At 39.3% G+C, this 14,797-nt stretch overlaps 1 protein-coding gene across 9 annotated transcripts in view; it reads right to left on the minus strand.

The window, feature by feature from the left end:
• Positions 1-14,797, minus strand: part of TENM2 (teneurin transmembrane protein 2) — a 1,003,091-nt gene that overhangs the window by 35,144 nt on the left and 953,150 nt on the right. For all 9 annotated transcript variants that reach the window (XM_048960703.1, XM_048960704.1, XM_048960706.1 and 6 more), the window contains 3 exons: positions 13,489-13,635; positions 3,185-3,395; positions 896-1,015 (listed from right to left, as the gene is read on the minus strand). In XM_048960703.1, the coding sequence (XP_048816660.1) occupies positions 896-1,015; positions 3,185-3,395; positions 13,489-13,635 (478 nt within the window). The remainder of the gene's footprint in view (positions 1-895; positions 1,016-3,184; positions 3,396-13,488; positions 13,636-14,797) is intronic.

The raw sequence follows: 14,797 nt of genomic DNA on the forward strand, positions 1-14,797 counted from the left end.
TTATCAGTTGTTTCGTGTAAATAGTAATGTAACAAATTACTCAATGATTTAGATAATTTATTTAGATCTAAATATAAGTTCAGCACACATACTGATGTTGCATTAAACCACTGAAATCAATAATGTTATGCTGTATTTCTAACACTAAAATACTCTGGAATGTGGACGTGAAATAGTCTGTAGTTCAACTGATTCATATTAAGTAATTCAACTCTTTGTATGAAAGAAAAAATGGCAAACGTTTACAATGTATGTGTTGTAAACATACTGTTTTAGTTACCACAGCCAGTAAGCCAGATAAACCATGACATGTCAGTTTTTATTTTTCTGAAATTGTGTGCATTTCAAATCAAATGATACAAAGGGGAAAAAGCTCATCTTTGCACAGCAGGAGAATGTCTAAATACAGTCAATTAGAATCTTTTGAGCATATTCTACCCCTGAAGAAACTCAAAATCTAGCAGATCTTCAAAAAGAGAGAGAGAGAGAGACAGACAGGGACTTTTAACAAAATATATTATACTAAAATGATGCAACTTTTCTTCTTTCCTTTTTCCCCAGCAGCATTCTTCTGCCTTGCATTTTAAGCTAAAATATTTCTGCTCTCAGCTGGGTATTACTGTAGTCCACAAATGTTTTCATAGATACAGAGCAATTTATTTGAAGTGAGTGTGACTGCTAACACATCATTATCAGAAGTCAGCCTTTTCATATTTACTTTCATTTAGCATTCAAAATGCCATGTGAAAAATTACTTTTGTGTTTACTTATTAGCTCTTTGCCCTGGGAGGAATGAAATGCATGGTACCACATGGCTCCAATAGATTGCACCATCTGTTAATCAGCAGAGATACTACATAAAATAATAGGTACTCAATGAAAGAAGCAAACTCACATGCCATCCTGACGAGTGATGGTATAGCCATACTTTGGATACTTGACAAAGGACACGTTGACCCCAACTAGAGGCGTTCCATCTGTAGTCACCACTTGGCCTCTTATAAGAGACACAAGACTTGAAAAGAAAATAATGAAAGGTAATAAAGTTAGTTATGAAAACATTTACAGTGTTTATAAACCGAGCGGTGGAACACATGTGCCTCATTTACTCTAAATTCAATTTGCTTCAAGGTTTATTAGAACCTGAAGATAGTACAGGATCACCCAGCTCTCTCTGTTTACTTAAATGAAGAAAATGTGTACCTATGCGTTGGGGCTTGTAAAGATGGAATCGGACTTGATGCCTTCCCTTGGGTTGTACCTCAGATGCAACTGTCTAATGAGGCCTTGCAGAGGCTTTGCCACCTCACATTCAGCTGAACCAGAGCTGTGACCCTGAAGTCCCAGAGCAGTGATGACCCATCACTTCTCAGAATACCCTGCCTGGCTACAACACCATCTGTGGACGCCTCGTACACTTTAAAAATATGGTGTAATGAATGTATCTCCATTTTATACAAATGATTTTCCAAATTACGGTCCATGAACCTTCATCTTAGGGAGTGACTGACCTCTGTACACTGTGCACTGCCTCCTGATCTGTAATCCTTGCTTTTCACTTTGTCAGTTGCAGAAGGGATTTGACACAAGGCCCGCTTTATGCACCGGCAGAATAAATGGTTTTCTTAGCCACCAGGCTACCCACTTTGCTTAAACTAAAGGGAATGAAGACTGGTCATTCCTGTACAATCGGGCACAGTCAGACTTCTTCTCTTTTGAGAGCACTTCGCTGCTGGAGAGCATGCAGCAGGCACATACAGCAGTATGAGGATTCCAGCCTCCTGGAAACAGCAGCCCCACTCCTCCCTGCTCTGCTGCTCCCTGGCACAGTTGCCTCTTCCTGCCTTTCTCCCTGCTCTCATAGCTGGAGAGGATACTCCTTCTCCTGGCTCCCTTCCTCCCACTTCCCAATCCTGACAGAGGCAGCTTGGTGAGAAAAGGAAGATGCATGAGAAAAAGAGATGAAAAGGAGAAGCGCCTTGCAAGAAGGACCACAGCACTGAGCTTTGCAGGTGTAAAGTATTCTATACTAACTAGCACTAGGCAATTCTGGCATAGTGCACCACCTCTGACTGGTAGCTATACAGAGGCAGAAAACAAAAAGGCCCATTTCCAAGCCGGCTTTGCGCTGGCAGGGCTGGAGCTGCGCACAACCCTTAGCAGGCTTCAGGCACACCGACAGAAACAGAGACCTGACAGCAAAGATTCCTGGACCCTGGCCAAGCTGTGGGATGAGGGGATTGAAGTGGTTTGTGTTTTGCCAAAAATGGACAAATTTAGTTCAGTTCTGGGACAGCCAGAAGGCCTGCATTATCCCCTATTCATGTATTTCTAAAGTGGTGTACATATCAGAGGTACATATTCATTTCCACCAGTAATACCAGGGTTGTTTTCAGGCCTCTTCTGTTATTCTGAAATGCTCAGGATGCTCTGATGTCTATTTCTAACTGTACTATCCACACTTGTATGAAGCACTGTGTTCATTTATAGTAATGTATACCACAGAATTTTTTTGTAGTCTTTTAAGAGGCCACATGTAAGGAGATACTAAAATATGTGAGGTGCAAATAAAACAGAACTGAGACCCCTGCAACTCAGGACACTAAAAACTTAATGAATTTAAAATTTCTAACAGGATTTTTTCAAAAGAGTCTCAGCTCTGAAGTAGCCAGCTCCTGTTCAGGCTAGATTTGTAATTCTTAGAACATTCATACATGAATAGCTTGATTATTTCTAAGTTAACTGCTTGAAATTAAGTAAGATGGGTGTTTTCAGCTGTTTTTTTTTTTTTTTTTAATTAAATTTAATTTTGTTAGTAATTACAATTAAGACTATATTACAGCATTATTTAGATCTCTTCAAACTCACAACAAGAGTGCACTTTCCATTCTTGTACACTGCAGTCTTTATAAATGATAAAGCTCAGCAGCTCTTGCTGAGTGGAAGAAACCTGCTTCTAGATGTTGCCAGTGTGTTAAAATGCAAATAAAACTCAAGTGTTATAAAACAAAAGCAATAATATAAATTGCAACAGAGTACCCTCAATGGAATTGATTGCTGAGATGGAAACACAGGAAGAACCTGAAAGCAGCATCTCATGTAAAAAGATGAACAAAAGCTCTGGGGGAAATTTTCCCATACAGTGCAACCACATAGATGAAATGTCATATTTATAGCTTGCTACCTGCTGTTGAAGGGATTTTCTCCTGGAATGATATGAGTGCTGTCCTTCCCCACTAAGAGCTTGATTCGATCATAGAATGACTTCACAGCTGGTGAACCAGAATGGCTCTGTTGTATGATGTCAAGAGGATCACGGGAACCCCGGCAGAGCAGGCTGTTTTGACAAGTAGACTGGAGGCAGCAATCTGGGTCTAGGCAGTCAACCAAGCCATCTGAAAGGCAAGAATCATCAAGATTCATTCAGCTGCACAGTGCTATCAAGCAAAAAAATCTAATGGACCTCTCAAGGCACTGGGAGAAAACGTTAATGCACACTCTTCATAGCATCTCTGTGCCAGAAAACTGGTAACTGAACCAGAAATACAACAGAGATGAGACTTTCATGAAGTATATTAGTTAAACATCATTAAAGTTAATTTACACCTGAGTTAGAGGAGAATCAAGCCCAAAGAAATCCATTAAGAGTCGAAATAAGAAAAAATGAATAGTGGAAGGAGTAAAGGATTTTAAACAAGTTATTGTTATCCTTGCCTAATGAAAACAAAAATTATGCTGCACCCACTTTGGTAATTCATAGGGAATTCTGCTGCAACTCACCTCTCATAAATATCTGAATGAGAACTCGGCCACGTGCTTGGGGTATCAGCCACAAAACTAGTGAGCTCAGCCATCATAGTACACATTACTTTGTCCATGAAGAATATTTGTTAAGAAATATTTTTAAAAATAATTATAATCTAACCACTGGGAACTGAAATGCAATCCTGAATAGGGATACCAATCTGCATAGGCAGATGAATCATAATTATTTTTATCACATATGGTAACAAATTCCAGCATCATCCCTTCCCTTCATGTCATTATTTAAATTAAATGTTTTCTCTTAATGGAGTTCTACTTAATAGCTTAGTAAATTAATAACTGTTTACTTTGAAGTATTATTATCTGTGAGAATTTAGAAACATTCATTCATCTACTTTTGAGAAATCACAAAAATCAGGCATCCAATCTGCAAGTCTGTAAACTTTCAGAGACACTGCAAGGCACATCAGTCTCATTTGCTGAGTACAGATACAGCCCGGGCACGCAGTGCATCACAGACACAAGAAAAACCATTCCAGAAGGTCAGCTGACAGATGTAGATTAGAGAAAGATCACAACTCATTTATTTTCAAGATCTTCCAAGCAGACCAGCACTACATTAGAGTGATAACTGGAAGGGGAAAAAAACAACAATCAGCTATAAGAAACTTTCTTATTTTACAATTAACCCGAATTTCCAGCAGATTGTTTGTGCCCGAAACAACTGATTCTGATTTAAGAACAAAATTGCCAAGGTATACTGACAATTTTTTCATTCAGCCCACTAAGGAAACTTAAGTTAGACAAACTATCTTGTTGTAAAAGCTATAGATTTCTTTAAGGTCAGTCGCCTATTCACATTAGGAGCCCCATTCATCTTGAAATCCCTTCCAACATGGCGGTACATATCTTTATTTCTATTTTGCTGCAGTCTGTTTCCCCCCTGTTTTATGCAATCGTTGTGAAGACCCCATCAGCCTCAGATTATAACTCAGGGCGATTTCTCTGTTAAGCTCCAAGAATTTTTTTCTTGCCATTCTTCTCTTTTCTTGGTTTGTGGCACTTCTAAAACTATGAACTTAAAGCTGTCCACTATTTAGTCCACTCAGTTCTTTTATTCAGACGACTCTCAGTGAAGAGAATCCTATCAGCAGTAACAGCAGAAACAAAATAGAGGATATAAATTACTCTTTCTGACAAATTTACATTTAGCTGTTACAGCTGCATCGTATTTTTGCTACACCTGTTATTATAGGTGAGTGTGTTATGTCTGTAATGACCTCATCACGCAGCAGATTATGGGCTGCTGTGACCGAACACTTCTGACGACACCATGAACTTTCAATTGCCATATCAATCTCAGTGTCCTGTCAGTCATGAGAATCACATCTTTATGCTAGCAAGCCCCCTTGGATATAGCCTGACATTGCAATCTTCAGTAAATTACCCTGTCACTGCCAATCTTACTGTTATCTCACAAACAATCAAGCAGGCAATCACACTGCTTTGAATTGCCAGTTCAGGACCTGGGAGGCTAAAAACATCTCCATTCCGTACCAGGGAGAAACCTGCGCATGAGCTGTTTCATGCAGGAAGGTTTTCATGCATTATGGGAATTCATACTTGCACAATTTCATATACTTAGAGGAATATTTCATGTATTATAACATAAATATACACATCTAAAATCTACTTGTTTGGATCATTATCCCATTTTAAATATACTGCTGCAAACTTTCTCAAGGTGAGTCTCAGCGTGAGAAACCTCCTTCATACACTGAAAAACCTTCAGTAATGCCTTTGTTCTGCAATCACAGAAAATTGTGATCTTGAGCCTACCCAGCCCAGGACACCATTGGCTTTGGTTGCTTCAAGAGCACCTTGCTGGCTCACATTTGACCTTGTGTCCAATGGCCTTTACTGAAAAGCTGCTTTGCAGTGGGGTGCCCCTCTACGCACTACAGAACAGGGCTGCTGGTTCCCAGTGCAGCACTTCACAGTTTTTGTTGAACTGCATGAGGTTCCACTCAGGCCACTCCTCCAGCCACACTGTACCACAAAACATGAAATTAATGAACAGTTGTGCAATCACTTAGTTGCATTAGACTCAGTTGATTAAAATCAAGGCTAGAAAAAAATGTACCTTCTATTAGAGAAAACTGCCATAAGCATGAATTTTAATTAGAATTCAGGACTTTGTTTTTAATATATATTTCAGAAGTTGTCATCTTCAAGATTTCCTCAGGCATGCTGAATTATTTATACAGTTAATTCAATGACAAAATCCTCACTATAGGCCTCATCGAGATACCACTGCTTGTCACAGCGCGTACATCTGAGTTTAAGTTAGCAGCACTCTGACAGGAAAGACACCGTAGAGGGAGTTAAGACGGTGCTAAGCCTCCTCCAACAGTTTGAGATGCAAAGAAGTCCTGACTCGGCTTTAACTTACAAGGAAGAAATAAGAAATGTTGATCTAACTTAAACTGGCAGCGCAAGATTAGCTCTCTGTTCCTTAGTTATTCCCAAATCTTTCCAGAAGCAAATTAAGTGACATGGGATTCCTCTTGAAGACTTCACATCTGTTATTGGGGATGCACTTTTTTTTTTTAACCTTTTCTGAGTGGTTACAAAAACTAAATCATACATAGGCTTAATGCACAGCAAAAAGCAAAATTTTGAAATATCACATAAGAAAAATGATGTGCACAGCTTCATTTCAAGATGGCTTCTGAACCATTAGAAGGCCTAAAAAAGCATACCATAGAAACAGTGATATATATTATTGCTAAAGTATCTAGGACCTCTAAACATCAGTTTTCCTTCACCACTTGAGGGAATTTCTGAACATCTCCAGATGCTTAAACTCCAAAATTGTGCTACATCCTTCTTTGGAAAGTTAGTTGACAGTTGAGTTACTGGTTTCTCTTTGTTTTCTTTTAAACTTCGTCCAGTTAATTTCCTCAGTGCTTACTCTTCATCAAATCCTGGTGGTACTACAGATTCGATTCACATGTGTGCTGGAATGGCCACCTTGTCCTGGCAGCCAGCTGCCTGGGAGGTGCTTTCTGTAGCCAGCAGGAGACAGTGCTGTTTCCCAACAACACTCCTGAGCCCACGCTCAGCAGAGGGCATCCTTACACTTCATTAGCTTTAGGAGCCAGCCACTTTCAGAGCGGAATTCCTGGAAATACTTCTTTTTCCAATAAACATTTCAGACTTACGATTAAAATGGAGTGTGGGGGGGAGTGGCAGCTCCAACAAGCCCTGAGGGTGAAAGGGCCTTTGATCACTCTAAGGGCAAATTAGTTAATTTATCATGATCCGATTTTAATTATGTGTAGTATTAATATACCCAAGGTGAAAGAATTAGAGATGCTCTGTCAGATTATCAAAAGAATAGATCTTCCCTCTGCCAATATGGAAGTATTTTAATTGAGCTCTAAAACTGCATGCAGAATGGCTTCCACGGATAAACTATTCCACAGCCCAGTACATCTTATTACCAGTTTTTATCTAATATTAACTCAAATTTTCACTTTTATAGCTTGACCTAATTGCTGTCATATTGGCACACGTTGTTCAAAATAATTCCTCAGAAGTCCTGGTGCTAACAAGAAAGGAAATGCTTCTAATCCTCTTCCAGCCCTACTCCTCAATTGGCTCAGCCTAGCTGGAAGGGCTCCCTGTGAAATGCCATTGTAACATTGATTTTAGAGCAAACCATGAACACGGCAGAACATTTTCACAACCCTAAACATGAAACAAAGCTGTTTTTCCACAAAAACTGGATTGTAAATCCCAAATTGTGATAAAATAGAAAAAAAAAAATCACCCAGGCTTCTTCTCAGAATACCAAAAACTACCCAGTGAGGTTTAAAGTGCCCTGGACTCGGGTAGTGGTAGAGCAACAGTTCCCCTTCTCCTGCCCACCCAGGACAACACAGCACAGCTCCTGCATGCACTGAGCACATGGGGACCTTCAGGCCTGGGGATGCTGGCAGGTTAGGTGCTCCAACTCCAAACCACATCTCCAGCAGAGATGACTGAGAGGGCTCCGTGATAAGACAGCTTTTAAAATACATTAAGTCAGTGCTTTTTAACCAGGCAATCTGCAATCACTAAATTTCTTGCTTTCCCTTCCCTGTGGGTTGTAAGAGCGTGCTATTGCAGTAACATATCCCACGGGGGACAGCGTGAGGATAAGCTGACTAATGTGTGTAAAGACAATTAGAGGCTGACACGAAGTTTTAACAAAATCACATACGAGCATACTCATTAGCTCTTGTCAAACTTATATAATGTCTAGTTTCAGTACAGATTTTATACTTGGGTCTACATGACTCACTCTGGCCCCCATCCACAACAGATTTCAACCACTCATTACATTTAGTGCTCCAAAACTGACTATTGTGCAGGCTCTGGGAAGGTACTTTCTGTGCCAGGAGTATTCTGGGTATTTATATTGAGAACTTCATAAAATCTTTTGTCTGTGCTGAATTAGAGACCCCTGCTGAGGCAATGCTTGTTGAGGCAAGCTAAATTACATGATTTGCTTTTGTGCTGTGAAATACTTGTATTATCTTAAATGTCACGAGCCTGATGCAGTATCAAGTCACAGGATTTGTAATTCTCTAAAAGCAATTTTTTTCTAAATGTTTATTGCAGAAAGACACTTCTCTATTTTCTTTCTGTCTAATTTTAGAGATGAGTTTTCTAAGACAACTCAAATAAACAGCCTTTCAATCAGTCAAGTGCACTGTCCTGACAGTGAACTTCACTGGGAATGTATTTTTCTCTTGAATTGAAGAAGATTCATACTGTAGCAGATAGCTGGCTTTCTCTCATTCATTATCTTTAATGTTTTGTGCCAAACAGAACTACCGCCAACTGTACTTCTTGGAGTTGTTACAGCTATATAGTAGCAAACTGAAGGGCAAAATTTGTCTTCTGAGATATGCACAACTCTCTTTACAAAGCCAAATGGATTTACCTTAGCATTCTATAATGTTTTGGCTGCTTCCCTTTCTTCACCACTGAACTGTAGTCCAGATAATTACAAAATTACATTCTGGGGAGAAACATGAACTGTGAAATGATACAAGCAATGAAAGTGTTTAAGCCTTTTACAGATTTTTTCTTAACCTTCCTGTGGCTTTTCTCTCCATCACAGTCAGATGTTAAATAAACCAATTTAGCAAAATTTTGGTAGTTTTCTGTTTTTCTTTCTCTGAGATAACATAATTTACATGAGTTGTCAATAAAAATTATAAATATCAGTGTGACAATTTTGAAAGGATGAAAAAGGTGGGAGAAAAAGAAGAAGAAAAGCCTAGCAAGAGCAACTTAAGTGGTGATACGAGTCTCCTGACAAGGCTGCTCCTGCAGAGCTCTTCCTTAAATACCTCTTGTGGGTTATCTCATTGAGATCAGGATAAAGGGGTCTCAAAAGTGAGCTCCTTGCATGAACTGCTTCCAACATCTAGCAAAATATTCTTCAGAAAATGAACTTTTTTTTAATCTTGGTTTTTTGTTTTTAATCTTGCTTAATGCCCATTTTCCTTGAGGCAATGGAAGGTTTAAGGTTAAATATACACAATTTAGGAAGACTCTTCTGAGAGGTTAAAAGCATTGTGCGATTCAGGAACCACCAAATTATTATAAAGCAGTTAGTGTAAAAAGATGGGTATAAATACGCTCCTACAGGGATTTCCTTATGCAATAAGTTAAAGAAATATGTATTTAATAAGTAATGCACTTTCCTCCCATTCCTCGAAATACCATTTTTAATCCCTTAATTTTCTAAAATATGTCTACAGTGAATTAAGTGGGCTATACAAGTCTATTGGGGGGATTATACATTGTAATCACAATTATAGGTCATCAAATTAAGCAGTTTCAAATCCCTCCAAAAGATGCTTAATAACTATTAGACTGCTGAGGGAGCGATTAAGAAAAGGGATTAGATTTAGAAATGGTCACAGTGAGTGAACTGCATAACTCAAACATGTTTAGAAGAAACAGAAACATTTGTCAATATAAAAAGGATCTTAAAAGTGAGTCAGTGCCAAAAACGCCCCACCCACCGTTACCTTTTGGTTAGGTCTCTGCCTTAAAAACAAAGGAACAAACAAGACCCTCTGAATCTTTTTAAGCAAAGTATCCTTTAGTGACTGTAAACATCTTCATAATGAAGACCAGACACAATTAATACTTATCTAGATGTGCTGGTAAGAACAAACACAAGTGACATTGCCTGTGCTGCCTCGGATCGTGCACAACTCTACTTGAACAGCTGTGAGAGGAGAAAACAGCTCTGGACACTGTCCTCTGGAATCCTGTTTTATCTGTATGAGTAATATGCACTGACATCTCATACACCACAAAGATTTGTAAGTCTCAATAGCTGCCACTTCTAGAAACAAACCAGCTAAGGGGCATTAATCTAAAATTGAAAGAAAATATTAAGTATGATATTTCATTTTTCTTTTTGAACTACGGTATGTAATGCACATTGTGGCACATAATAAGACAAAAGAGGACAAATCTGAGTCCCTTTGGAGTCAGTGGCAATGATCATCTTGACATCCATGAAATGAAGACTTGGCCCAAGGCCTTTGAATCTGATTGTGAGATAGAATCACAATAAGAATGGTTGAACAGAGAAAAAGCATCAAAATATGTTAAATCCACAGACACATGGGGAAGAATAGTAGACAAAAAGTTATTGTTCTATTTCAGTGACAATCTGAAACAACTACATTTTAGCAATATGAAATGGATAGAGAAAGACAGATATTCACCTCTGCTCATTTAGACAAAATATTGTGGTTTTAACTACCTGCCTTCATTTGAAAGACTACTGTGTGTACTCAGTACAGCTCCAGAACTACTCACTCACGTTAACAGAGCAAAGATGTTAACAAAGCAGCAAATGAGTTCAGCATTTGGCTGCAAGTAAGCTGAGTTGAGTTTCAATGAAAATGAAAAGCGTGAATGTGGAGATTTCTGTAACGTTCAGTAAACTTGCATTTTATGTGAAAGTTGGGGTTCCAGCAATTAGCTAAATCTTTAAAATTGATTCCAACAGTACTGTTCTCAGCTCCACCAAGTGAAGAAACTTAATTCTATTTGTTTCTTATTAGACACAGTGACAATTACATAAAGGTGCATGTTGAAGCACACTGCACACATCCCTTCCTTCCTCTCCATTCCTGAATGCTCCTGTGGTCTCCCCTGAGTTAGCACTAATAAACACAGAGGTCACTGGCTGTGCTCCTGGCCAGATGTGCAGCGAACCAGGCCCACACAGTGTAGAGCAGCTTAATGCAAAGGCACAACCTCACTCTATTAAGCGATGCAAGTTATTTTCAGTCTCGAGTTTTGTTACAGCTCTCATTTGTGACTGAGCAATTAACACCCTGATGGGTGTGACAATGAGTCTGTCCTTACAGAGAACACTGGGGAAGGTCTCAGGCCATCTTAAAGAAATCTGAAACCCAGAATATCATCAAACTGCAAGAGCAAAAAATCATAGAGGCACTGGGAAGACAGATGAGTAGTGCAGTGCAGCTCACTGTACCACCAGTGCACACAGTGATTGAATCCAACAGCTTTAATTTATTAACATACACCTTGCTGTTGTTTGAAGAAACAGGTCACTGGACAGGTGTGGAACAGATTCTAAGCTCTCTTATGGAAAAGCTCTACAGAAACATGACAAGGATGATACTACTAGAGACCAATAATGATCTCTAGATTAAAGCACTGATCTCAGGGTTGGGAGACAAGGGTTTCATTTCTGCTTTATCATAAAATCCCCATGAAGAAAAGGCCAAGTGGACTTTTCAGGTTGCTGGGACCTTGACAAGGGTGCAGATGTTCAGAATACATATGCTCCCTCAAGAAGCAATGAGCAGCAGTCTCTCTAGCCCCTAATTTCAACCTGCAAGTGCTGAGAACTTCTTAGGAATCTCCCCTTAAGTATTCTGCTATTCAGTTACACTACAGCCTTCAGGTGTGACCATGGTGAACCAGAAACCATGCATCTTGCAAGGTAGTGCTGATCAGTATTACAGATCTGTTGTATGGCATATATATTCTATATAGTCAGTGATTTCTCTTTCATAAATTTTTAGAATTTTGCAATTTTAAACTGGGAGGATCAGCTGAATGACCTCAGTAGTCAAATAATTATTCCCACATGCCTTTCTGTTTCACAAATGCAGAATACTGTCCTGGAATAAGTAAACAAGCTGTTCCCCATATGCATATATTTTAGTTCTTTTTTAGACACCTTATCTCAGTATTTCTAGTAATATTTTCTAAACTCCTTGTTTGGGGAAAAATATGATGAAACACTCATTTACAAATTTTTCTTTATAATCTTCAAAGCTAAGAAAGCTGCAAACATAAGCAATTAGCAATTAAGCTTTTAGTTTCTTACAGTGCACACTAATACACTTAGTGCATTTTCTTGTTTAGTTAAAGGACCAAAGTAAGGAAGCAGTCTCCACATAATATAACTTGGAGTTTGATTCTGTTTCTTACAGAGGAGTAACAGATTCAGTAATATCAATAAAACAAATTTCAGTTTTCAGAAATTCAATCAGCTCTACTTCTTCCAAAATATTCCTGTCAGTACTGATCACATGAAACCAAGGAACTAATGGGGAATTTACAGATTAGAGCTAGCAGCTGATATCCAGGTGTGGTTAAAATCATGGTGCCTCAGTTTTGGAGTTATGAACCATTTCTACACAGTGAAATTTTATATAAAATTAAAACCCAAATTTACCTTACAAGCGATCATTCACATAAGTCAAATGTTTATCTGTAGTTTTAAGAAGTATCTCAAGTAAAACATTTATCAATCAGCAAACAGCAGATGCACTCTTTAATTGTTGGTCAAAGAAAAGTGAAAGAGTCCCAAAGAAAAAAGCTGTGTCTGATGTTTGATTTTTAATGGTGAGCAGAATCAAGTGGAAAAGAATCTATGGTGACTTACTATAGACACTGCAATGAGACATACAAAAAGCTGTTTGAGGTGAATGGGATAGTTTACCAAGCAGTCTTATTTATATGATACATCTTCTCAAAACTGCTTTCAGGTCAGTATAATTGATTACAAAGTGGAAGGCTGTACAAAAAGAGATAAACTAAAGTGATCTTTGTAAAATACAGAATAAGTTCTGTTTTTTATAAAGGTATTCCTGATAAAGGAGAGAAATTTGAATGGGGATTTCAGAACCTTACCATATATGATCGCTCAGCACAACTCACTCAGCTCTGGCGTATGAGCTGCGAAATATGACAGCACGCTACAATGACTTACATGGGCTGTGCACACAGGAGTATGACCCTGGCCTCTAGCACAGAGCTACAAAAATGTTCCTAGCTATCCTGCTAAATCAGCTGCTATGCTTGTGCACACAGGCATAGTAAGCTGTTCTGCAATGCACGTGTGCCAGGAGCCTGCAGGAAGAAGTTCCGTCCCAGCGGTCTGTACTCAGCACCCCTGAAATGCCATGGGCTGCAGTGAAACTCTAACAGAGGTGCACTCTGCAAGGCCAGAGCGCTCAGCCCTGTTTGTTTCAAAAGGAGGGAAACAACAACACTTGATGATAATGACAGCCAAACTCTTTCTGAAGTAAAATGACTCATGAAGAAATATGGATAACCCTCTGGTCTTTAGGGATGGGGAATTGGAAGACTTCTGCTCACCTCCCTCGTTATCCTTGTTATCGGCACAGGAGGTTTCCATGGCAACGTTGCATCCAGGCCCTCTCCAGCCGGTCTGGCAAACACACTGCCAGCTGTTCTGGCCCAGTGTGCACCTCCCATTGCCATTGCACAAGTCAGGGCAGCCATCTGGGGGAAGAAATGAGACAGGTAAGTACAAGGCGGGCTTATTCACACTCACACTCACGCTGCTGGCAATATTACTGTGCATACAGAAAGTTTTGCTCTTGCTGGTGGGAAAAACACTTGCCCTGCTCCAGTGCCATGACTGTGATGTGGAGATGGAAGGTCAGGAAAGGAGCTAGCCTGGAGAAGTGGGGACTTAGCTCAAGCCTGGTGGGAAAATGAGCCCTAACAGCAGCTATGTTCTAAGAGCCCTGTAAATGTTCCCATCTCGAGTTAAAAGCAGTGGATAGAAACAGCAGTCTGCTGGCAAGATCGTGTTTTTTTTCCTTCCGTGTGTTTGTGTACATATATGAGAGGGGGAATGTTTTCTGAAACAAGCACTTCAGTGCTCAGGTGCCATTTATATTGTGCACTGCATGATTCTCAAGAGCTTTCTCTACACAAAGTTTCAGTAAATGATATTGAAAATATTTTCCTCTTTTAACAATCACTTAAAAAGACTATTTATTTAACACTGAGTTTACTGAACAGTATGATGCAACCTGCCATGCTTTCTGAAAGACAAGAAGAGATAACTCACAAAAGATACATGTCTTTAATTGGCTATGGGAATTATGTGTCCAGCAAAAATTAAATGGGGAACAAAAACATTCACTTGCTGAGGCGCTTATAAGCTCCAACAGAATGTCCACAGGCAAGAGAACAACTTGACTGCTTTTTATTTTTCCTGCAACTAAATTATTCTCAGGAGATGCCTCTGTATATTACCGAGCATCCCTTTGGAATGAAGGGCATGAAAATCAAATTCCAGCCTGTAAGATAATGAGGTCTTGATAACCTTCCAGATACACCACATCCAATCCACACAAGTCTACGGATGTGAAAGAAGATTTGATAGTCCTGCAGTGGACCTCTCCTATCTCTTCTAATTAGTCTGAGCAGGAGGAGAAGGCTGTGTTGCCACTCTGACAACAGATATTGGAACCCAATCATTCAAGCTCTCACATCTAGTTAGGAGATACAGTCTCATCCTGCCAGGTATCTATACACCCACCACATAACGTCTCTCATTGCTTTTTGTCTTGGGCAGTGAATTTCATCTCAAAACAGCTCACAAAGCTTCATACTCTCCATTTTCTTTTCAGTACCAGTGATGGGTCACTGA

The sequence above is a fragment of the Lagopus muta genome, chromosome 14, assembly GCF_023343835.1.
Source record: "Lagopus muta isolate bLagMut1 chromosome 14, bLagMut1 primary, whole genome shotgun sequence".
Classification (NCBI taxonomy): Eukaryota; Metazoa; Chordata; class Aves; order Galliformes; family Phasianidae; genus Lagopus; species Lagopus muta.